Raw genomic sequence first — 23,822 nt, 5'->3', positions numbered from 1 at the left:
CCCTCCTTGCCTGGTCCTTGAGTTTTGGTGGGTGGCCCTCTCTTGGCAGGTTTGTTGTGGTGCCATATTCTTAAAAAATGTTTATAATGGATTTAATCATGTGACAGATCATAGGACAATTAAATTGCACACAGGTGGACTTTATTTAACTAATTATGTGACTTCTGAAGGTAATTGGTTGCACCAGATGTTATTTAGGGGCTTCATAGCAAAGGAGGTGAATACATACGCACGGACCACTTTTCCGGTTTTTATTATTTGGAATTTTTTTAAACAAGTTATTTTTTTTATTTCACTTTGGACTATTTTGTGTATGTCCATTACATGAAATCCAAATAAAAATCAATTTAAATTACAGGTTGTAATGCAACAAAATAGGAAAAATGCCAAGGGGGATGAATACTTTGCAAGGCAGTGTAGATGCTTAGTAATTTTGTATATGTTGACCACATTTAAACTAACTATCCACTAACCCAAATCCTTATCCTAACCCTAAACTTAACCCTTACCCTAGCCCTAGCCCTAACCTTACCCTAACCCTTATTCTTAACCTAACCTTAGCAAGCATTTGCATATCAACATATTGTTTGTTGATAGTATGACAATCTGTAGATCATCTACATGGGACTATCCAAATAAAGTGTGACCTCTTGATCTCTGTCTAGTTTTTCAAAGGACCACAGTGGAAAGCTGCATATGATATAGTCGTTACAAATACATATGGAAATTATTATTTCGAGGCCACACAAACAAAATAGCTTGGAGATGCGTCCTTTCATTATCTGGAAAAATAGTCCTGTTATTAAATTACCACCGGGCAATTTTTTCTTGACAGAGCAAACCTGTTTATGCAGCCGCAGCAGGTATCCTAATTAATCATTCAATTGTCAAAAGAAAAAAAGGGTGGAAAACAGTAACCTCTTAAATTCTCACTCAGAGGAAGGACGCAGTCAGTCAATAGGTGTAGATCAGGGCCATCGTCAGCCAAACCTTTGCTTTAAGCAGAATATTAAATAGATATTTGAAGTGAAAATATGGCCTAACAAATTCCTCCCCTTACGTGATGAGTTTGTTTATCCGATGTTGTTGTGGTTGTTTACTGCCCAGCTCCACCCATTTTAAGATCAAGGGGAGGCTAAAGTCCAACATTGGAATGTCCAGCCACAGTGTTGGTGATTCATTGTGTTGTCCGGGCGTGGCAGGGGAAATGATATGTCTGCAGGTTGGTGCTTAGTGGTGTGATGTGTGAAGAATGGTTACCTTGAGGGCGTAGTGTGTCATCATTATCCAGTTGTGGCTCTGTGGCTGTAATTTTATGGTGTAGTTCTCTGTTACTAAGCCCTGACCTCTGGGATGACCCTGTAGCGTAGAAGGTCATGGAAGGGTCACAGGGAGATTGGGAGGAGGACGATTGGGCTGGGAGGAGGACGGAGGCTAGAGGGGACGCACACATGGCTTTCTGCTCTAGGATGTGTAATGGCCATTGTCCCCTTCCAGCCAATGTGACTGTCAATCTGTGTGTTTGGATGTTTATATTAAGACAAACATGATACATGTGTTTTTATTAAAATAAACATAATACATGTGTTTTTATTAAGATAAACATGATCAATGTGTTTATATTAAAATCAACATGATACGAGGCCTCCCGAGTGGCGCAGCGGTCTAAGGCACTGCATCGCAGTGCTAGAGGCGTCACTTATGGACCCAGGTTTAATCCCGGGCTGTATCACAAATGGCCGTGATCGGAAGTCCCATAGGGCAGCGCACAATTGGCCCAGCGTCATCTGGTTTAGGGTTTGGCCTGGGGGGGGCTTTACTTGGCTCATCGCGCTCTAGCGACCCCTTGTGGTGGGCCAGGCGCCTGCAGGCTGACCTCAGTCGTCAGTTGAACAGTGTTTCCTCCGACACATTGGTGCGGCTGGCTTCCGGGTTAAGCGGGCAGGTGTTAAGAAGTGCTGTTTAGCGGTGTTTCGGAGGACACATGACTAGACCTTCGCCTCCCGAGCCCGTTGGGGAGTTGCAGTGATGAGATAAGATCAAAATTGGGAAGAAAAAGGGTGTAAAAAAAATTCTAATAAAAAATGATACATTTGTTTATATTAAGATAAACATGATCCATGTGTTTTTTATTAAGATAAACATGAGCCATGTGTTTATATTGAGACAAACCTGATACATGTGTCTATTCATATATATTTTCGGCATGTACAGTGCCTTCTGAAAATATTCATAACCCTTCACTTTTTGTTGTGTTAGAGCCTGAATTCAAAATGTATTAATTTACACACAATACCCCATAATGACAAAGTGAAAACATGTCTTTAGAAATAATTGCACATGTATTGAAAATGAAATACAGAAATATCTAATTTACATAAGTATTCACACTGCTGAGTCAATACTTTGTAGAAGCACCTTTGGCAGAGATTACAGCTGTGAGTCTTTCTGGGTAAGTCTCTAACAGCTTTCCAAAAAGGAAAGAGGGATTTGCCCATTTTTCTTTAAAAAATTCTTCATTACTAGACAACCATTTTCAGGTCCTACCAAAGATTTTCAAGTAGATTTAAGCCAAAACTATAACTCAGCCACTCAGGAACATTCACTGTTTCTTGGTAAGCAACTTCAGTGTAGATTTGGCCTTGTGTTTTAGGTTATTGTCCTGCTGAAAGCTGAATTCATCTCACAGTTTCTGGTGTAAAGCAGACTGAACCAGGTTTTCCTCTAGGATTTTGCCTGTGCTTAGCTTCATTCTGCTTCTTTTTCATCCTGAAAAACTCCTCAGTCCATAACGATTACAAGCATACCTATAACATGATGCAGCCACCACTATGCTTGAAAATATGGAGAGTGGTACTCAGTAATGTGTTGTATTTGATTTGCCCCAAATATAACACTTCGTGTTTAGGACAAAAGGTTAGTTGCTTTGCCATATTTTTGGGGAGTTTGACTTTAGTGCCTTGTTGCAAACAGGATGCATGCTTTGGAATATATTTATTTTTCACAGGGTTCCATATTTTACCTCTGTCAATTAGGTTAGTATTGTGGAATAACTGCAATGTTGTTGATCCTTCCTCGGTTTTCATTATCGTGACACCATTCATATCACCAACATGGATACTTGTTAAAGAAGAGATGGAGAGGGAGAGAGGGACAGAGACACTTAACATTGCCACATTCAGAAACTACTCTCACCTACAATAACCATATATATTTTGCACACGAACCGCAGCCCGGTTCTGTTGTGCATGTGTGTTTATGCATGCACAAGCGCACATGCCAAGGGCAAGAAAACCAAGTAGCCTGGTAGGCTGCAACCTGGGCAGAGTGAGTCTGACGTCATCAGATAATTTCCATGTCATTGACCGTGTGTCAATAAGAATCGGTGCCGACCTCAACCCATATGCCAAGGGGACCTTTAGTGGTTTTACTACAAGTCAATGTTTCTTATACCATTGTAGTGATGATAGGTATGAAGGAGTCTATTTCATAGCTATGTTATCCACGGAGGAGCTAACCTCATGATGGAACCGGGCCATCCCAGTTTGGGAATAACTGGTCTAGGGTATCCGGGATGATGCTATTGATGTGAGCCATGACCAGTCTTTCAAAGCACTTCATGGCTACCAATGTGAGTGCTACGGGGCGGTAATCATTTAGGCAGGTTACCTTCGCTTTCTTGGGCTCTGGGACTATGGTGGTCTGTTTGAAACATGTAGGCATTACAGTCTCAGTCAGGGAGAGGTTGAAAATGTCAGTGAAGACACTTGCCAGTTGGTCCGCGCATGCTTTGAGTACACGTCCTGGAAATCCATCTGGCCCTACGGCTTTGTGAATGTTGACCTGTTTAAAGGTCTTGCTCACATCGGCTACTGAGAGCATTATCACGCAGTCGTCCGGAACAGCTGGTGCTCTCATACATGCCTCAGTGTTGCTTGCCTCGAAGCGAGCATAAAAGGCATTTAGCTCGTCTGGTAGGCTTGCGTCACTGGGCAGCTCGCGGCTGGGTTTCCCTTTGTAGTCCGTAAGAGTTTTCAAGCCCTGCCACATCCGACGAGCGTCAGAGCTGGTGTAGTAGGATTCAATCTTAATCCTGCATTGATGCTTTGCCTGTTTGATGGTTCGTCGGAGGGCATAGCGGAATGTCTTATAAGCGTACGGATTAGTGTCCTGCCCCTTGAAAGCCTTTAGCTCGATGCGGATGTTACCTGTAATCCATGGCTTCTGGATGGGATAAGTACGTACAGTCACCGTGGAGATGACGTCGTCAATGCACTTATTGATGAAGCCGATAATTGATACTCCTCATTGCCATTGGATGATTCCCGGAACATATTCCAGTCTGTAATAACAAAACAGTCCTGTAGAGTAGCATCCATGTCATCTTACCACTTTCATATTGAGCAAGTCACTGGTACTTCCTGCTTCAGTTTTTGCTTGTAAGCAGGAATCAGGAGGATGGAATTTTGGTCAGATTTGCAAAATGGAGGGCGGGGGAGAGCTTTGTATGCATCTCTGTGTGTGGAGTAAAGGTGCTCTAGAGGTTTTTTTCCTCTGGTTGCACATGTGACATGCTGGTGGAAATGAGGTATAAACGGATTTAAGTTTGCCTGCATTAAAGTCCCCGGCCACTAGGAGCGCCGCTTCTGGATGAGCATTTTCTTGTTTGCTTATGGCCTTATACAGCTGGTTGTGTGCGGTCTTAATGCCAAAATCGGTTTGTGGTGGTAAATAGACAGCTACGAATAATATAGATGAGAACTCTCTTGGTAAGTAGTGTGGACTACAGCTTATCATAAGGTACTCTACCTCAGGCGAGCAATACCTCGAGGCTTCTTTAATATTAGACACCGTGCACCAACTGTTATTGACAAATAGACACACAACCCCACACTTCGTCTTACCAGACATAGCTTCTCTGTCCTGCTGTTGCATGGAAAATCCCACCAGCTCTTTGAACAACAATAAGTCGTTGTTCAAACACGACTCGGTGAAACATAAGATATTACAGTTTTTAATGTCCCGTTGGTAAGATAATCTTGATCGTATATCATCCATTTTATTTTCCAATGATTGCACGTTGGCCAATAGAATGTATGGCAGTGGGGGTTTACTCACTCGCCGACGAATTCTCAGAAGGCAGCCCGACCTCCGTTACCCTTTTTCTCCATCTTTTCTTCACGCAAATGACAGGGATTTGGGCCCGTTGCCGAGAAAGCAGTATATCCTTCATGTCGGACTCGTTAACCTGTTACGGCTAGGGGTTCCGCTAGCGGAACGTTTCGACAAGATCCAGGGAAATTGCAGAGCGCGAAATTCCCAACAAATTATTAGAAATATTTAACTTTCATACATTCACAAGTGCAATACACAAAATTAAAGCTTAACTTCTTGTTCATCTAGCCACCGTGTCAGATTTCAAAAAGGCTTTACGGCGAAAGCAAACCATGCGATTATCTGAGGACAGCACCCCATCAAACAAACACATGACAATCATATTTCAAACTGCCAGGCGCGACACAAAACTCAGAAATAACGATATAATTCATGCCTTACATTTGAAGAGCTTCTTCTGTTGGCACTCCAATATGTCCCATAAACATCACAAATGGTCCTTTTGTTGGATTAATTCCATCATTATATCTCCAAAATGTCAATTTATTTGGCGCGTTTGATTGAGAAAAACATCGGTTCCAACTCGCCCAACATGACTACAAAATATCTAATAAGTTACCTGTAAACTTTGTCCAAACATTTCAAACAACTTTCCTAATCCAACTTTAGATATTTTAAAACGTTAATAATCGATCAAATTTAAGATGGGATAAACTGTGATCAATAGCAGATCAAATGAAAGTAGAGCAAGCTTCAGGATGCGCACCCCAAACAAAACAGTCCACTTGGCTATAAACCCAGAAAGGATATGGTTACTTCTTCATTTCTCAAAGGAAAAACATCAACCAATTTCTAAAGACTGTAGAAATCTAGTGGAAGCCATATGAACTGCAACCAGATGCCTCAGAAATCTTGATTCACATAGAAACCCATTGAAAACACAGCCACCTCAAAAACAAATTCTCCTGGATGGTTTGTCCTCGGGGTTTCGCCTGCCAACTAAGTTCTGTTATACTCACAGACATCATTTTAACAGTTTTAGAAATTTAGTTTTGCGTAGTCGTTTTGCACATGTTACTGTTGTAGACAGATGAACTTGTCATGTGTCTATTCGACTTACGCATCAACGGGTAAACGGGTAAGGCGTTCTCTATGTCTTCTATGAACGTCTCAGTGTCGTTTGGCTTCCCTGGAACGGGGTCAAAGTTGCAGAAGTTTTTGATGATTTTGTCAAGGCGTTGGCTTGATCCTGTGGGGAATAATGGACCGAAAGGCCACGAGGAGAAGCCAAGCTTTGGCTTTGTTGGTGAAGATGCGCCGTATTGCACTGTGCCGAAGTCTGAAACCTTCTGCCGTCTTCACTCCTTTGTGTACCAAGCTCCAGTTGTGAGCTTGGAAGTGAGTTTATTAACCACTCTTAAATCATTTCCCACACACAGACTGTGCCTGTATTTAGTTTTCAAGCTAGTGAGGGCCGAGAATCCACTCTCACATACAGTTGAAGTCGAACGTTTACATAGTCATTTAAACTTGTTTTTAAACCACTCCACAAATTTCTTGTTAACAAACTATAGTTTTGGCAAGACGGTTAGGACATCTACTTTGTGCATTACACAAGTAATTTTTCCAACAATTGTTTACAAATAGACTATTTCACTTATAATTCACTGTATCACAATTCCAGTGGCTCAGACGTTTACATACACTAAATTGACAGTGCCTTTAAACAGCTTGGAAAATTCCAGAAAATTATGCCATGGCTTTAGAAGCTTCTGATAGGCTAATTGACATAATTTGTGTCAATTGGAGGTGTACCTGTGGATGTATTTCAAGGTCTACCTTCAAACTCTGTGCTTCTTTGCTTGACATCATGGGAAAATCAAAATAAATCAGCCAAGACCTCAGAAAAAAAATAGTAGACCTCCACAAGTCTGGATCATACTTGGGAACAATTACGAAATGCCTGAAGGTACCACGTTTATCTGGACAAACAATAGTACGCAAGTATATACACCATGGGAAAACGTAGCCGCTCAGGAAGGAGACGCGTTCTGTCTCCTAGAGATGACCGTACTTTGGTGCAAAAAGTGCAAATCAATCCCAGAACAACAGCAAAGGACCTTGTGAAGATGCTGGAAGAAACAGGCACAAAAGTATCTATATCCACAGTAAAAAGGGGCTGATGTCAACATAACCTGAAAGGCCGCTCAGCAAGGAAGAAGTCACTGCTCCAAAACCGCCATAAAAAAGCCAGACTACGGTTTGCAAATGCACATGAGGACAAAGATCGTACTTTTTGGAGAAATGTCCTCTGGTCTGATGAAACAAAAATAGAACTGTTTGCTCATAATGACCATCGTTATGTTTGGAGGAAAAAGGGGGAGGCTTGCACCATCCCAACCGTGAAGCATGGGGGTGGCAGCATCATGTTGTGGGGGTGCTTTGCTGCAGGAGGGACTGGCGCACTTCACAAAATATTTGGCATCATGAAGGAGAGAAAATGATTTGGATATATTGAAGCAACATCTCAAGACATCAGTCAAGAAGTTAAAGCATGGTCGCAAATGGGTGTTCCAAATTGGCAATGACCCCAAGCATACTTCCAAAGTTGTGGCAAAATGACTTAATGACAACAAAGTCAAGGTATTGGAGAGGCCATCACAAAGCCCTGACCTCAATCCCATAGAACATTTGTGGGCAGATCTGAAAAAGCGTGTGCGAGCATGGAGGCCTGCAAACCTGACTCAGTTACACCAGCTCTGTCAGGAGGAATGGGCCAAAATTCACCCAACTTATTGTGGGAAGCTTGTGGAAACTACACGAAACATTTGACCCAAGTTAACTCTTGAAGCGCTCGTCCCGCATGCGGGATCAACATCCAGCGAAAAACCATATCGCCATATTCATAACCGAACCATAACAAAATTTAATATTTTTTTTCTTCTCAAATATAGGACTATTTTATACCGTTTTATAGATACACCTCTCCTGAATCGAACCACATTGTCCGATTTCAAAAAGGCTTTACAGCAAAAGCAAAACATTAGATTATGTTAGAGGAGTGTATCGTCAAAGTAGCCACATCGCCATTTTCCGACCAACCACATGCATCACAAATAACCAAAAAACAGCTAAATGCAGCACTAACCTTTGACAATCTTCATCATATGACACTCCTAGGACATCATGTTACACAATACATGCATTCTTTTGTTTGATAAAGTTCATATTTATATATAAAAACAGCATTTTACATCGGCGCGTGACGTTGAGAAACTATTTTCCCTTAAATGCATCTGGTGAAACAGCACTACAATTTACTAAATTACTATTCGAAAACATTTTTAAAATGTAATATTGTCATTCAAAGAATTATAGATTAACATCTCGTGAAAGCACCCGCATTGCCAGATTTAAAAATAACTTTACTGGGAAATCACACTTTGCAATAAAAGGGGAGGCTAGCGATACAGGTCAGCGCCATCAAGGAACAATCGAATATCAAATCTACTCTTGTATACTATTGTAAATATTCCCTTACCTTTGATTATCTTCATCAGAAAGCACTTCCAGGAATCCCAGGTCCACAAATGTAGGTTTGTTCGAAAAAGTTAATAATTTATGTCCAAATAGCTTCTTCTTGTTAGCGCGTTCCGAAGGCTACTCAAAATGTACCGTAGTGCGCGGGACTTCTCGTCACGAATGTGCAGAAAATATATATTTAAGTTCGTTCAAACATGTCAAACGTTGTATAACATAAATATTTATGGCCTTTTTCAACCAGAGCTTGAATAATATTCAAGGGGGACGATTGCATTGTCTTTCTAAACATTTCGAAAGGGGAGGGTAGCCAGGGGGGCCCGCGTCATAATGGTAATGGCCCTCCCCCTATGACCAAGTTCCACAGCCTCTCATTCGGTCAGTTTGTACCGTAGAAGACTCAAACCACTTTGTAAAGACTGGGGACATCTAGTGGAACCCATAGGAAGTGCTCAATGAATCCTAACTCACGGTGTGTTTTATAGGCAAAGGGCTGAAGTTGAGTCCACAAATCAGATTTCCACTTCCTGTTAGGATCTGTCTCGGGGTTTTGACTGCCATATGAGTTCTGTTATACTCACAGACACCATTCAAACAGTTTTAGAAACTTTGGGGTGTTTTCTATCCACATCTACTAATTATATGCATATCCTAGCTTCTGAGTTTGAGTAGGAGGCCGTTTAAAATGGGCACGTATTTCTTTCAAAAAACGCTGTAGCGCCCCCTATCCTTGGCGTGCGTCAAGAGGTTAACCTCTCTAGGGGAGGTGGGACGAAATCGTCCCACACTATTCAACAGCCAGTGACAAATCAGAGCGCCAAATTTAAAACCACAAAATGTCATAATTTAAAGTTCTCAAACATAGGACTATTTTACACCATTTTATAGATACACTTCTACTGAATCGAACCACGTTGTCCGATTTCAAAAAGGCTTTACAGCGAAAGCAAAACATTAGATTATGTTAGGAGAGTACATAGACACAAAAAACCACACAGCCATTTCCAAGCAACTACCATGCATCACAAATACCCTTAAACACAGCTAAATGCAGCACTAACCTTTGATGATCTTCATCAGATGACACTCCTAGGACATTATGTTAGACAATACATGCATTTTTTGTTCTATCAAGTTCATATTTATATCCAAAACCCCCATTTTACATTGGCGCTTGACGTTTAGAAAATATGTTTCCTCCAAAACTGCCGGTGATCAGCACGATTTACAAAAATACTATTCATAAACCTTGATAAAATATTAAACTGTTATTCAAAGAATTATAGATAAACATCTCCTGAATCCAACCACGTTGTCCGATTTCAAAATAACTTCACGTGGAAAGCACACTTTGCAATAATCTGAGTACTGCGCTCAGAAAAAGACATCAAGCAATACAGATAGCCGCCATTTTGGAGTCATCTAAAAGCATAAATAAAACTAAAAATATTCGCTTACCTTTAGTAATCTTCATCAGATGGCACTTCCAGGAATCCCAGGTCCACAATAAATGTTGTTTTGTTCGATAAACTCCATAATGTATGTCCAAATAGCTCCTTGTTGTTCGCGCGTTCAGTTCAGCTACTCCAAATGTAGGACGTGCGAGGAAATGTCACGAAGAAAAGTCGATTTACGTTCGTTCAAAGATGTCAAACGTTGTAAAGCATCAATCTTTAGGGCCTTTAGAACGTGAAGATTCAGTAATATTCCAACCGGATGAAACCAGTGTTTTGAAAAACATTTTGGAACGTGGAGCTACCTCTCGCGTGAACGCGCTTCTCATTCCCGGGGTCACCAACTTCTCAGCCTTCTCATTCGGTCTCTGTTCATCATAGACGACTCAAACAACTCTTTAAAGACTGTTGACATCTAGTGGAAGCCTTAGGAAGTGCAAAATGAACCCTAACTCACTGTGTGTTCGATTGGCAATGACTTGAAAGGACTACAAGCACCAGAATTCTCACTTCCTGGTTAGATTTTTCTCAGGTTTTTGCCTGCCATATGAGTTATATTATACTCACAGACACCATTCAAACAGTTTTAGAAACTTTATAGTGTTTTCTATCAAAATCTAATTATATGCATATTCTAGTTTCTGGGCAGGAGTAGTAACCAGATTAAATCGGGTACGTTTTCTATCCGGCCGTGAAAATACTGCCCCCTATCCCAAAGAAGTTAATGGTATCTGTTGCTTTTATACACGTCTACTACTACTACTCGAAAGTCGTCTTAATTCTTGCTCAAATAACTTCAGTGGAGACGGCACGGTGACCACAATTGGTTGTTTTTCAAATCCATCAGTGGGAAAAAATTATCCATCAAGTCTGCTCCGAGTAGCAGGTGTTCAATGTCGAGGCTGGTAACATACACAGGGTGAAAAAGCGATACATTTTGGAAGTCTAGTTTCAGCATGAGTCACATTGTGAGCGGCGAGGAAGTTAACCTCTTACATCTAGATGTTCTGCTAGCGGAACACCGCTCCAATATCCAATGATAGGGCGTGGCGCGAATTACAAATTCCTCAAAAATCCCAAAACTTCAATTTTTCAAACATATGACTATTTTACACCATTTTAAAGACAAGACTCTCCTTTATCTAACCACATTGTCCGATTTCAAAAAGGCTTTACAACGAAAGCAAAACATTAGATTATGTCAGGAGAGTACCCAGCCAGAAATAATCACACACCCATTTTTAAAGCCAGCATATATGTCACAAAAAACAAAACCACAGCTAAATGCAGCACTAACCTTTGATGATCTTCATCAGATGACACTCCTAGGACATTATGTTATACAATACATGCGTGTTTTGTTCAATCAAGTTCATATTTATATCAAAAACCAGCTTTTTACATTACCATGTGACGTTCAGAACTAGCATACCCACCGAAACTTCCGGTGAATTTACTAAATTACTCACGATAAACGTTCACAAAAAACATAACAATTATTTTAAGAATTATAGATACAGAACTCCTTTATGCAATCGCTATGTCAGATTTTAAAATAGCTTTTCGGTGAAAGCACATTTTGCAATATCCTGAGTAGATAGCCCGGCCATCATGGCTAGCTATTTTGACACCCACCAAGTTTGGCACTCACCAAACTCAGATTTACTATAAGAAAAATTGGATTACCTTTGCTGTTCTTCGTCAGAATGCACTCCCAGGACTTGTACTTTACACCCAATGTTGTTTTGGTTCCAAATAATCCATAGTTATATCCAAATAGCGGCGTTTTGTTCTTGCGTTCAAGACACTATCCGAAGGGTGACACGCCGGCGCGTATCGTGACCAAAAATGTCTAAATATTCCATTACCGTACTTCGAAGCATGTCAAACGCTGTTTAAAATAAATTTTTATGCGATTTTTCTCGTAAAATGCCGATAATATTCCGACCAGGAGACGTTGTTTTCGTTCAAAGACTGAAAATGTAAAATGGACTCTTCACGCGCACGCCCGTTTCATTGTTCTCAGATCGACCACTATCCAAATGCGCTACTGTTTTTCAGCCAGGGACTGCAGAGTCATCATTCCCCGTTCTGGCGCCTTCTGAGAGCCTATGGGAGCCTTAGAAAATGTCACGTTACAGCAGAGATCCTCTATTTTCCATAAAGAGGCTATAGAAGGCCAAGAAATGGTCAGAGAGGGCCTTCCTGTATGCAATCTTCTCAGGTTTTGGCCTGCCATATGAGTTCTGTTATACTCACAGACACATTCAAACAGTTTTAGAGACCTTAGGGTGTTTTCTATCCAAATCAAACAATTATATGCATATTCTAGTTTCTGGGCAGGAGTAATAACCAGATTAAATTGGGTACTTTTTTTATCCGGCCGTGCAAATACTGCCCCCTATCCTAAACAGGTTAAGTGAAAGCTCGAAGTTTAGTTCTGCATCGTACCGTTTTTAACCAACGTTTAGCTGGGTTCACAGTCCTTTTGAGATCACTGAACAATGTTTGAGAGATGAGTGATATTGTCGTGCCATAATTAATTAGCGCATCACAGGTTAAGCAGTCCTCTATGACGGTTTCCAGGCAGCGACTTTCACAGTTGCCTTTTGTAGTTATATTCCCCACAAAGTCGAGTGATTGTTCACAATGGCGTGATGTGTCATTTGTGTTCATGGTGAAAACAGATCGACTTATCGGAGTTCGAGTAGAATTGGCTATTGCAATGTTGTTTACCTTGTGTGTTACAACCTTTGTATCAAAGTCTATTGTCAAAGCCTGTGGGCTTGTTTCTGGATCAAGCAGGCACTGGATTGGGTATCAAGTGAGAGCGGGGGTTATTGGATTGTTTATGTCCTCGCTAATGGTGTTAATTCCGGCGGGCCTGTTCTCCACCAATTCTATGCCTAGTCATGGCGACTTATCTTTTTCCTCCTTCTCAATTTTTTTGCCGCTTCTGTACTTCTCTTAGCAGATCTTTTAGAGAGTATTGGTTTATGTTTTTAGCATCATTGAACGCTTTGGTACCCTTGTGCCCTGACACTTTGTGTGGGTTGATTGTAGCGGTAGTCGTTGCACTGGCGACATTCTTTATAGTTATTTTGACCAGGGTGGTTATTAGTGTCGTGATTTTGTGGTAGATACCCTTTTTGTGCATCATCTCTCACCGCTCCTGAGTCAGAATGGTGCCGGAGGGGATGGCTGCCATTTTACGTGCTCCTAACCAACTGTCCTATTTTGTTAGTTTTTTAAAACTTATTTTGTACATAATGTTGCTGCTACCATCTCTTATGACTGAAAATAACTTCTGGACATCAGAACAGTGATTACTCACCTCGAACTGGAAGATTTTTTCTTTAAACAATTTAAAGGCAATGCTACCAAATACTAATTGAGTGTATGTAAACTTCTGACCCACTGGGAATGTGATGAAAGAAATAAAAACTGAAAGAAATAATTTTCTCTACTATTATTCTGACATTTCATATTCTTAAAATAAAGTGGTGATCCTATCTGACCTAAGACAGGGAATTTTTACTAGGATTAAATGTCAGGAATTGTGAAAAACGGAGTTTAAATGTATTTGGTTAAGGTGTATGTAAACTTCCGACTTCAACTATATGTAGTGTGTATACTTTCCAAGTTACAGTATTTCCTTTATAACATTTTTAATGACATCACTTAATAACAAACATGACATTAGTGTTATATAGATCGCCTTTGACTATTCCCCACATTCTACGTTCAAAATATTGTTCCAGTATTCACTTTTGATCGTGTTAGAGTTTCAGCGGGAAAAGGTCTGTTGAGACTAAGCACATTGCTTTTGTGAATTTTGAGAGCACAGGCCTAGATCTTCTCCCTTGATTTACAACATGGCGTGAGTGTCAATCCCGACTAGTTCTATCCTACCCTCTCTACTGGTGAAAGGGGGTCTGATTGAAGTTAGTCATTGCAAACCTGACCTGACGTATTTGGATTCTCATGGTCAGTCATGACACTGTTTTACTCACCATTGGCCTCATGGTGAAATCCCAGAGTGGATTCCTTTCTCTCCGGCAACTGAGTTAGGAAGGACGCCTGTATCTTTGTAGTGACTGGGTGTATTGATACACCATCCAAAGTGTAATAACTTGTATTTTTGACCCATCTACCAATAGGTTCTCTTCTTTGCGAGGTATTGGAAAATCTTCCTGGTCTTTGTGGTTGAATCTGTGTTTGATATTCACTGCTCGACTGAGGGACCTTACAGATAATTGTATATGTGGAGTACAGAGATAAGGTAGTCATTCAAAAATTAAGTTAAACACTATTATTTCACACAGAGTGAGTCCATGCAACTTATTAAGTGACTTGTGTGGTGGAAATTCTAACCAAGTGAGAGAGACTTTGTTATTTCTTCAAACAATCATACTTTAATATTGATTATTTATTGCAATAATGGAGCTGGTCAACGACCACCTGTAGTTGACCGTTGAGAGCCCAGTGAGCAGAACTGTGCCACTGCATTTTATAATTAAGACACATCCTTCTGAATACGTGACAAACAACAGATGTCTGGAATGGGTGAAAAGGTTAGGATTTGTATAAAATAAATGAATAATTCACATCAGGTAGTATCTACTGTGAAGACTATTTTCATTGTATAGAAACCAGGGTTTGGCCTCCAAGACGAGGTTCTTCTCATCAGCTATCCATGCCAGAGCCATCTCTTCCCTGCTACCTCAGAGTACACAAACACCAACTCATTCTATGGAATGCAGGCTGAAGGTTGTATTACCAAGCTATCATAAATCCATTGCCAGCCCAACTCAGTCCACACAGACACAGATGAGAGAGTACTGAGAAACCTTATTTGATGCAAAACAGTATTATAACATAATCTTGTAATTTTCTACCATACTTGTTAAGCAAATTTTTACTCTTGAACTTATTTAGGTTTGCCATAACAAAGGGATTGAATACTTATTAACTCAAGACATTTCAGGTTTTCATTTTTTATTAATATGTAATTTGACATTATGGGGTATTGTGTGTAGGCCAGTAAAAAAATCTCAATTTAATCCATTTTAAATCCAGGCTGTAACACAACAAAATGTTGAAAAAGTCAAGGGGTGTGAATACTTTCTGAAGGCACTGTATGTGTTTAAATGGTCCATCTTTAATCATGCAAATGTTCGCATGTGTGTGTGTGCGTTCGTGTGTGTGTTTGTTTGCGTGCGCGTGTGTGTGTGTGTGTGTGTGTGTGTGTGTGTGTGTGTGTGTGTGTGTGTGTGTGTGTGTGTGTGTGTGCGAGCGTGTGTGTGCGAGCATGTGCGAGCGTGTAAATGTGCATAGTTGTATGTGCAAGTAAGCAGGGACAATTTTGAAGGGGGATATTAGAGATGGATGGATTACCGAAAATCTGCTGAGGGACAATCCATCATACACGCTTATTAAACACACAGCTATTTTCCCATGACATTCTCTCCATCATATCTTCTCTGATAGCATATCAGTCCAGCTCCTCACTGCTGTCTTCTCATCCACATCACAACTCTCTCTCTCTCGCTCTCTCTCTCGACACTGCACAAACCAAACAAGCCAGTCAGGTTGCCTTGGCAATGTTAATAGGATAATTAATGGCTTATGCATATCCGCTATTCCGTGCCTAGGGCTTGATTACAGCAGAACAGTTTCCTGCGCACCCTTCCAGAAGAACACCTCTCTATTGCAACTGGCTTGTTGACTGATGCTCTGTTTCTTAGCCTTGACCTTCTTGTTAAAAGCAGCCAACTGTCTAAGTGATGTTTACAAACAGTCTAAAGTCCACCCATTGATAGGTTTCTTTAGCTCTAATGTTACAAGGTCGCTCATGATAATGGCTGGAGTGGAGAAAATGGAATGGCATAAAACACATATAAACCATGTGTTTGATGTATTTGATACCATTCCACTGATTCCACTCCAGCCATTACCATGAGCCTGTCCTCCCCAATTAAGGTGCCACCAACCTCCTGTGGTGTGTATGGATCCGAGTCTGGGTCCGGTTGGGGGGGTTCTGCCCATGCCAAGCTCCTCTCCCCAGCTCTGTGAGGATATACACTTATCTCTGGCTCCTTGCTGACTCCCATCTGCCTCTCCTCTCACCCTCCCCTCAAGGATTACGACTTGAGCCAGCTCCAGCAGCCCGACACGATAGAGCCTGATGCCATCAAGCCCGTGGGGATACGGCGTATGGACGAGAGGCCACTGCACCCCGAGCCCCAGTACCCTATAAGGTCAGCAGCCCCACACCCAGGGGACATCGGAGACTTCATCAACGAGGTAAAAAAACAAACATCTAGAGTAATGCAACAGGGAGAGGAAATTGCCTCCCTCTCAAAGTCCATTGATTTCATTCAATTGTCAATTTAATTAAATTAAGCGAATGCTTCGAAATAAAGGAAAACAGAGGTAGATGGTGCAGGCTTCACTTTTGAATTTCGTTGAGGTTAAATTAGCAAGCTCTTTCCCTGTACTCATGGAAGTATTGATTGAAACAAAAGCAGACACATGCCTTAATTTTGCTGGACCCCAGGAAGAGTAGCTGCTTCCTCGGCAGAAGCTAATATGGATCCATAATAAATACAAATAGTATCTGTATTATTGACTGTATGTTTTGTTTATTCCATGTGTAACTCTGTGTTGTTGTATGTGTCGAATTGCTACGCTTTATCTTGGCCAGGTCGCAGTTGCAAATGAGAACTTGTTCTCAACTAGCCTACCTGGTTAAATAAAGGTAATAAATAAAATAATAAATAAAATAAAATAAAAAATACAAACATGAAAGGTTAATGAATTTCATGAATAAACTTTCCCTTTTGATTTTAAAATTACATAAATATAGCTAGGTTTCGATCTAATTGGCAATAGATTTTCATGCAAATATTCTAAAATCCGCATAAAAACAACTTGCATTCTCTCACCAGAGATGTGTTTCCATCAAATTGACTTGTTGCAGATAAATGGCTGTGCGTGATGACGTAGTGCACATAATAATACCTTTTCTGGTCAAATTCCCATGTACCGAATAAAAAATACAAGTGAAATGGGTTTCCATTGCATTTGAACTCTGTTGATGGTTTTATCACAAAAAATGTTGCATTATATAGTGTGCCCACTCTGGTATTGGCACGGGCACTCTAGCCAACAGCGCAGATAGAGTGCAGATAGAGTCCACGTATAGCCTACATGATGAGATATTTGTACTTGTCAAACTTCAGCCAGGCATCGATTATCATGTCACCCGAATAAGACCCTCAATTTTTATTGGAAAGGAGCATCAAGCATCACCTTGCACTTTCACCACCCTGTGAAGTTCCTCATAACTTATTTAATCTGTAGCCTAATAAACTGCATGGTTTCCCAACAAGTCGTAGTGGGAAGACCACATAACATCACCAATATTTGCGCATAAAAAGGTTTCCACCGACATTTCTCGCATTAATTAATTTTACCGACACAAAATGATCCCACCTTGTCTAGCATTGTTTTGTTGACATTTGGAAAGGCCTGTCATTACATTTTTTATCTGACATGTACTTTACTTGCATAAAAAGTTTGATGGAAACCTCACTTTTTTTTCATTGATAAAACTTCACTATTTATAATGTGTCCAATATAAATGAGCTAAATCCACATGTTATTATGAGTATTCAAAGAGTTCACTTGTAGATCATTTTATTTTTCTCTTAGCCGTGTAGCATGGGATGGAGTTAGCTTTAGACGTCGCTCTGTAGATATCTAGTGTGATGAGAAAGAGAAGCACATTGGCTTTCCATAGAGGCACCCTGTTCTGTTCAACATGGCCTCGCTTGCCTCAGGCCACCATTGAGTCTAGCGGGGGAATTTATAATGAAAAAGACAGTCATGTATTCTTCACCAGCTCCAACAGACAATACTTTCACAGTATTACAAAGTGAGTTCTCTCCCTCTCCCAGTTTTTGGCCTATTCCCATGTTTTTAGATTAGAACTTGCCCTTTCAGCTCAGCTTCCCCTACTCACTCTATATCTCTCCCATTCCCCCTCCTTCGCTCTCTCGCTCTCTCAGAAAAGTCCTGAATACACTTAATGCTCCTGTCAGCTCAATTTATATAGAGTGAGTTTGAGTGTTTTGCCCAGTGAGCAAAAAAAAGTTGCAAAACTGAGCAACTTGTTGGAGCAGAGAAAAGTCTGGTGGTTAATGTATTCTTTCTATACAAGGACAGGAAGATGTTGTGGTCCGGAGCATCCTGACCCAGACATCCACATTACAGGCAGTACATGTCAGCCTGTTTCCCATAACACACACACACACACATAGGCGGTCATGGTAGATTCTATCCACTACACCCTGCTGGCAGCTGGTTTATGCCTTGTCGTCATTGGGGTTGGAATCTGACCTGGCTGCCCAGGGAGAGGGGGTGGAGGGGGGTGAGGGTGGGGTTACGGGTCTGGGCTCAAAGTCTGGAGTGTGCACATAACCCCATGCCTACAGAGCCTTTGGCAGTTAATTCAAAAAGGGGGAGTTAAAATTGAAGCATAGGTCTCAAATCCTCCTAAGAATTTAGCCTCTCGGAGTGGCCAACAATAGTCTATTATTCAGCTTTTAGTCTGTTCCCGCTCAGGGAGGTAATGTCTGGGAAATCAGCCTCACCATACACATAACCGTTTGTTGGCCACATGTGCTGGACCAAAAGTTCACACAGTTTTAGATTTAAGATGTAGATGTTATTGAGAGGAAAGTTTTTCCATTCAACATTTCAGCTGGTGAAATGAACAGAGAAACTTGCTACTGCAATTGTTTTTATTTCACCTTTATTTAACCAGGTAGGCTAGTTGAGAACAAGTTCTCATTTACAACTGCGTCCTGGCCAAGATAAAGCAAAGCAGTGAAACACAAACAACAACAGACAGTTACACATGGAATAAACAAACATAAAGTCAATAATACAATAGAAAAAGTATATATTCATTGTGTGCAAATGAGGTAGGATAAGGGATATAAGGCAATAAATAGGCCATAGTGGCAAAATAATTACAATATAGCAATTAAACACTGGAGTGATAGATGTGCAGAAGATGAGTGTGCAAGTAGAGATACTGGGGTGCAAAGGAGCAAAAATAAATAACAGTATGGGGATGAGGGAGTTGGATGGGCTATTTACAGATGGGCTATGTACAGGTGCAGTGATCTGTGAGCTGCTCTGACAGCTGGTGCTTAAAGCTAGTGAGGGAGATATGAGTCTCCAGCTTCAGTGATTTTTGCAGTTCGTTCCAATCATTGGCAGCAGAGAACTGGAAGGAAAGGTGGCCGAAGGAGGAATTGGCTTTGGGGGTGACCAGTGAAATATATCTGCTGGAGGGCGTGCTATGGGTGGCTGCTGCTATGGTGACCAGTGAGCTGAGACAAGGCAGGGCTTTACCTAGCAAAGACTTATAGAAGACCTGGAGCCAGTGGGTTTGGCGACGAATATGAAGCGAGGGCCAGCCAACGAGAGCATACAGATCGCAGTGGTGGGTAGTATATGGGGCTTTGGTGACAAAATGGACGGCACTGTGATAGACTGCAACCAATTTGCTGAGTAGAGTGTTGGAGGCTATTTTGTAAATGACATTGCCGAAGTCAAGGATTGGTAGGATAGTCAGTTTTACGAGGGTATGTTTGGCAGCATGAGTGAAGGATGCTTTGTTGCGAAATAGGAAGCCAATTCTAGATTTAATTTTGGATTGGAGATGCTTAATGTGAGTCTGGAAGAAGAGTTTACAGTCTAACCAGACACCTAGGTATTTGTAGTTGTCCACATTTCCTAAATCAGAACCGTCCAGAGTAGTGATGCTGGACGGGCTTGCAGGTGTGGGCAGCGATTGGTTGAAGAGCATGCATTTAGTTTTACTTGCATTTAAGAGCAGTTGGAGGCCATGGAAGGAGAGTTGTATGGCATTGAAGCTCGTCTGGAGGTTGGTTATCACACAATGCCCAAAGAAGGGCCAGAAGTATACAGAATGGTGTCATCTGCGTAGAGGTGGATCAGAGAATCACCAGCAGCAAGAGCGACATCATTGATGTATAAAGAGAAAAGAGTCGGTCCGAGACTGCCAGAGGTCCAGACAACAGGCCCTCTGATTTGACACACTGAACTCTGTCAGAGAAGTAGTTGGTGAACCAGGCGAGGCAGTCATTCTCTATAATCTCTGAATAGGATGTTATTCAATTCAATCAGAGACCTTTATTGTGAGCAGTGGAACAAAAGAGAAAGTCAGGGTAGACATGGAAAGACACTACAGCACAATGTTTTCTTAAAATGGACTATTGTCTCTCTCACACAGTGGATGATTCAATCTTGGTGGAATTAGGCGGATGAAGCTTTGTGATTGGCTTACTTTGTCACACTGCCAGTGGGGTGGTGGTTATGTCGGATGTTGCTCTATCCACCGGACCAGTGATGGCAGTAATTGTAATGAACGATCCCTCTGTCATATTTCCCACCAAGTGATCAGCGCCACAGCCCTGAGCAAACATTTAGCGAAGGCTAACAAGTGGAAAATAATCACTGAGCGTCGAGGCACTTTGTTTCAATCTATCCCTTATTTGAGAGAGAGTGAGAGACAGTGAGTGAGAGAGACAGAGAGCGAGAGAGACCGAGAGACAGAGAGAGCGAGAGACAGAGAGTGCGAGAGACAGAGAGTGCGAGAGACAGAGAGTGCGAGAGACAGAGAGCGCGTGAGACAGAGAGCGTGAGAGAAAGTGGTAGTGGTGTTGTAACAACAAAATGGAAGAGCTCCAATACATATCTGACATTTTTCTAATGAGCCTAATGGCTCGGTCGTGACTCTGTGTTGTGCTCGCTTTCTTTTAATTCGGTTATTATTTGTTAGATTTCAGTGGCAGTGATAAGAGATTGGATTCAGGCCTGAGCCCAATGCAGTTCATGGCCAGAGCACATCTCCAATGATAGATAAGCAATCTCACGCGGCAATGAGAGTTTCTGGGAATGTTAAGTACAGTACTGGGAATGTAAGTCTTCAAAATGGAACCCCCCCCCAATCCCACCCTACCTTCTGGAACACACGCACTGGAACAAATACATATACTGTACACATGTGCGCACACACACACACACGCACACACACACACACACACACACACACACACACACACACACACGCACGCACGCACACACACACACACACACACTGCTCTGCACTTCTTCACCGTTCCCCAGTCCTCATTCATAGTTTTAGGGCAAAACTTAAACACATGAAATGGAGGGGGTATGTAGTACTACATCATGATCCAGAATGTGGTGGCGAAAGCTGCCATATTGTCAGTGCCACTACAGTGATCTCCTCCACTCAGCGCTCCAAGCCCCTCAGGCAGCGCCTGTGGAGAGGGGAGTGAAGGAGGGTTGAGGATGGAGGGCCAGCTCATCAGTGGCAGCCTTCCAGTGAGTTGAGGCATTTGGTCATGCTCAATCTCAGCATTTGATCAAGTTCTAGATAATCCTGAATGCCAGAAACATCAGGGAGAATCACAGCCAAAATGCTGTGGTGCAGACGGACAGTTAGAGCCGGACCTGATTTTCTGATCATGTAGAAGGGAGGAAAACAAAGGAAATGTGTCTAATATTAGCCTGGTTAGGTGGAAGTGGGGGATAAGAACATGTCTGTGAATGTGAATGGCATTTTGTAGCTGCAGTCAGACACGGACTGGGTCTGTTGTGGGGGACTGGCTGGCCTTAATCTCCTCACTCATCTAACCGTGTTTTTTTATTTCCTCCTGTCTATCCAGGGACTTAAGGCAGCAGACAACGACCCCACAGCCCCGCCCTACGACTCCCTGCTGGTGTTCGACTACGAGGGCAGTGGTTCCACAGCCGGCTCCCTAAGCTCCCTCAACTCCTCCAGCAGTGGCGGGGACCAGGACTACGATTACCTCAACGACTGGGGCCCTCGCTTCAGAAAACTGGCAGATATGTACGGAGGGAGCGACGACTAGGAGACAAGACCTACAAAAAACAAGATGACAAAGAATGGTGAACCCAGGAAAGTAGAAAATATATTTTGTTTTCCTCTCGATGGACGTGGACAGGTTCTGATTACCGATATTCCCCTGACCGAGTGGTGACAGGAACAATGACAGAAAAGTACAAAAAATTACAGCATAATTTCTAAATATTTTCAAAAAACAACCAACCTAGGCTTATTGTTGTAGTCTACGCATACATATGCTTGTTGAAGGCTTAGGCATAGGCTGAAATGTGGTCCAGTTTTGGAGAAGGGGAGGGAACATTGGTGAACTGTCACTGTTTGGATCGTTGATATTGAGAGCGCTCAGTTACACTTGAATTTCACAGTACAGAAGCACTGGGATATAATGTGCCTTTTTGTACATTTTTTGGGGATCTGAATGATTAGTTTTATGTTCAAGGCTTTAATGGTACTGACTTTTGGAGTGATTTCAAAACATAAAGTATGTTAAACTATGGTATGCTTCTACATGCTTTTTTGGTTACACAATACTGCTGTTTGTTGAACAATGATTATTTAAGTGAATTACCAAGAGGAAGAGATGATGAAGGATCCTTTGTTAACTTGGATGGGGAGAAACAACTGAGAACAGCACTGTACAGTATGCTAGAGTTTTTGACTTTTTTCACTAAAACATATAACTTATGCAGCTGGTTGCAAATAAAGGGAGTCATAAATGATACTTTTGTAGCGGAATACGTTTTTTTTCTTTTTTCTGAAGTGGTGTAGTACTTTACAAAAACAGCAATTGTTTATTTTCTTCTAATCCATGTACACTTCATTTGCCTTGGTCATCATCGGGTACTTTCAACTTTTTCTTCACTGTAAAGAAAATGTGTACATAATGTTGTTTTTTCTTTTTTTCTTTTGATGTAGTCTATGAAGCAGTGCAAAAAGTTCTGAACTTGTAAATGTATAATTTGGACTACAAATTAAAGGTTTTGCATGTTTTTATCTTTTCACGATAACAAAAATGATGAAAAAATGTTATTTACAAAATGTATTTACAAAGCAAAAAAATGAAAACCAGGTGACATTACATGTGTAGAAGATAAGTTAAGAAAGTATTTTGTATAAAATGAAGAAACAACTGAACAAAAAAAATGAAAAAATTGCTATCTTGTCAGCACAACTGTTTGAATTTGTACCAAAAAAAGGGTGTGGGTGGGGTGTTGTGGTACCCACCGTTGGCACTAATTACTGAATCAGCTTTAAGACTGGGAAAGGTTTTTGTCTGAAGCTTTGTGGATAATCGTATGTACTGGAATACAAATGATACATCTGACCCCAACAATCCGAATAAAATGCTAATTTTGGAGCTAACGATTGTCTCTTTATTTCTTGATTCCTCAAACTCAAAGCATTGTTTCTTATGAATAACAACCACTTTTACAAGAAAAGTAGCTATTGACCAACATTTGATTTGACCTTTTTCTACCAAGAGTTAGTTGTAAATGTTTGTTTACAGTAAATATGAGTAGAGATGCATGAGTGTACATTAGTTTTCTGGTCAATATTCAAAGGGCATAAAACAGATATTCAGAATCTCTTATGTCCTCCTCACAAAGGTCAAAAGGTCATCAAGCACATATCGATCAGCTAGAGCCAGCTGTTATCTGCCTGGTTCTGGGGTGTACAACAGTCCAGAGAGGAGCTAGCTGACCTAGTGAGAGGAAGGACAC

The 23,822-nt window shown here is 41.3% G+C and overlaps 1 protein-coding gene across 1 annotated transcript in view; it reads left to right on the top strand.

Moving 5' to 3' along the window:
• Nucleotides 1-23,463, top strand: part of LOC106569171 (cadherin-2) — a 112,957-nt gene extending 89,494 nt beyond the window's left edge. Inside the window, exons 15-16 of the mRNA XM_014140224.2 lie at nucleotides 16,251-16,415; nucleotides 21,902-23,463. Coding sequence (XP_013995699.1) covers nucleotides 16,251-16,415; nucleotides 21,902-22,108 — 372 coding nt within the window. The 3' untranslated portion in view covers nucleotides 22,109-23,463. The remainder of the gene's footprint in view (nucleotides 1-16,250; nucleotides 16,416-21,901) is intronic.
• Nucleotides 23,464-23,822: the final 359 nt, after the last annotated feature.

This window comes from Salmo salar, chromosome ssa14 (genome assembly GCF_905237065.1).
Source record: "Salmo salar chromosome ssa14, Ssal_v3.1, whole genome shotgun sequence".
Classification (NCBI taxonomy): domain Eukaryota; kingdom Metazoa; phylum Chordata; class Actinopteri; order Salmoniformes; family Salmonidae; genus Salmo; species Salmo salar.
The sequence above is the reverse complement of the archived record's forward strand: the minus strand, read 5'-3'. Positions and strand labels throughout refer to the sequence as shown.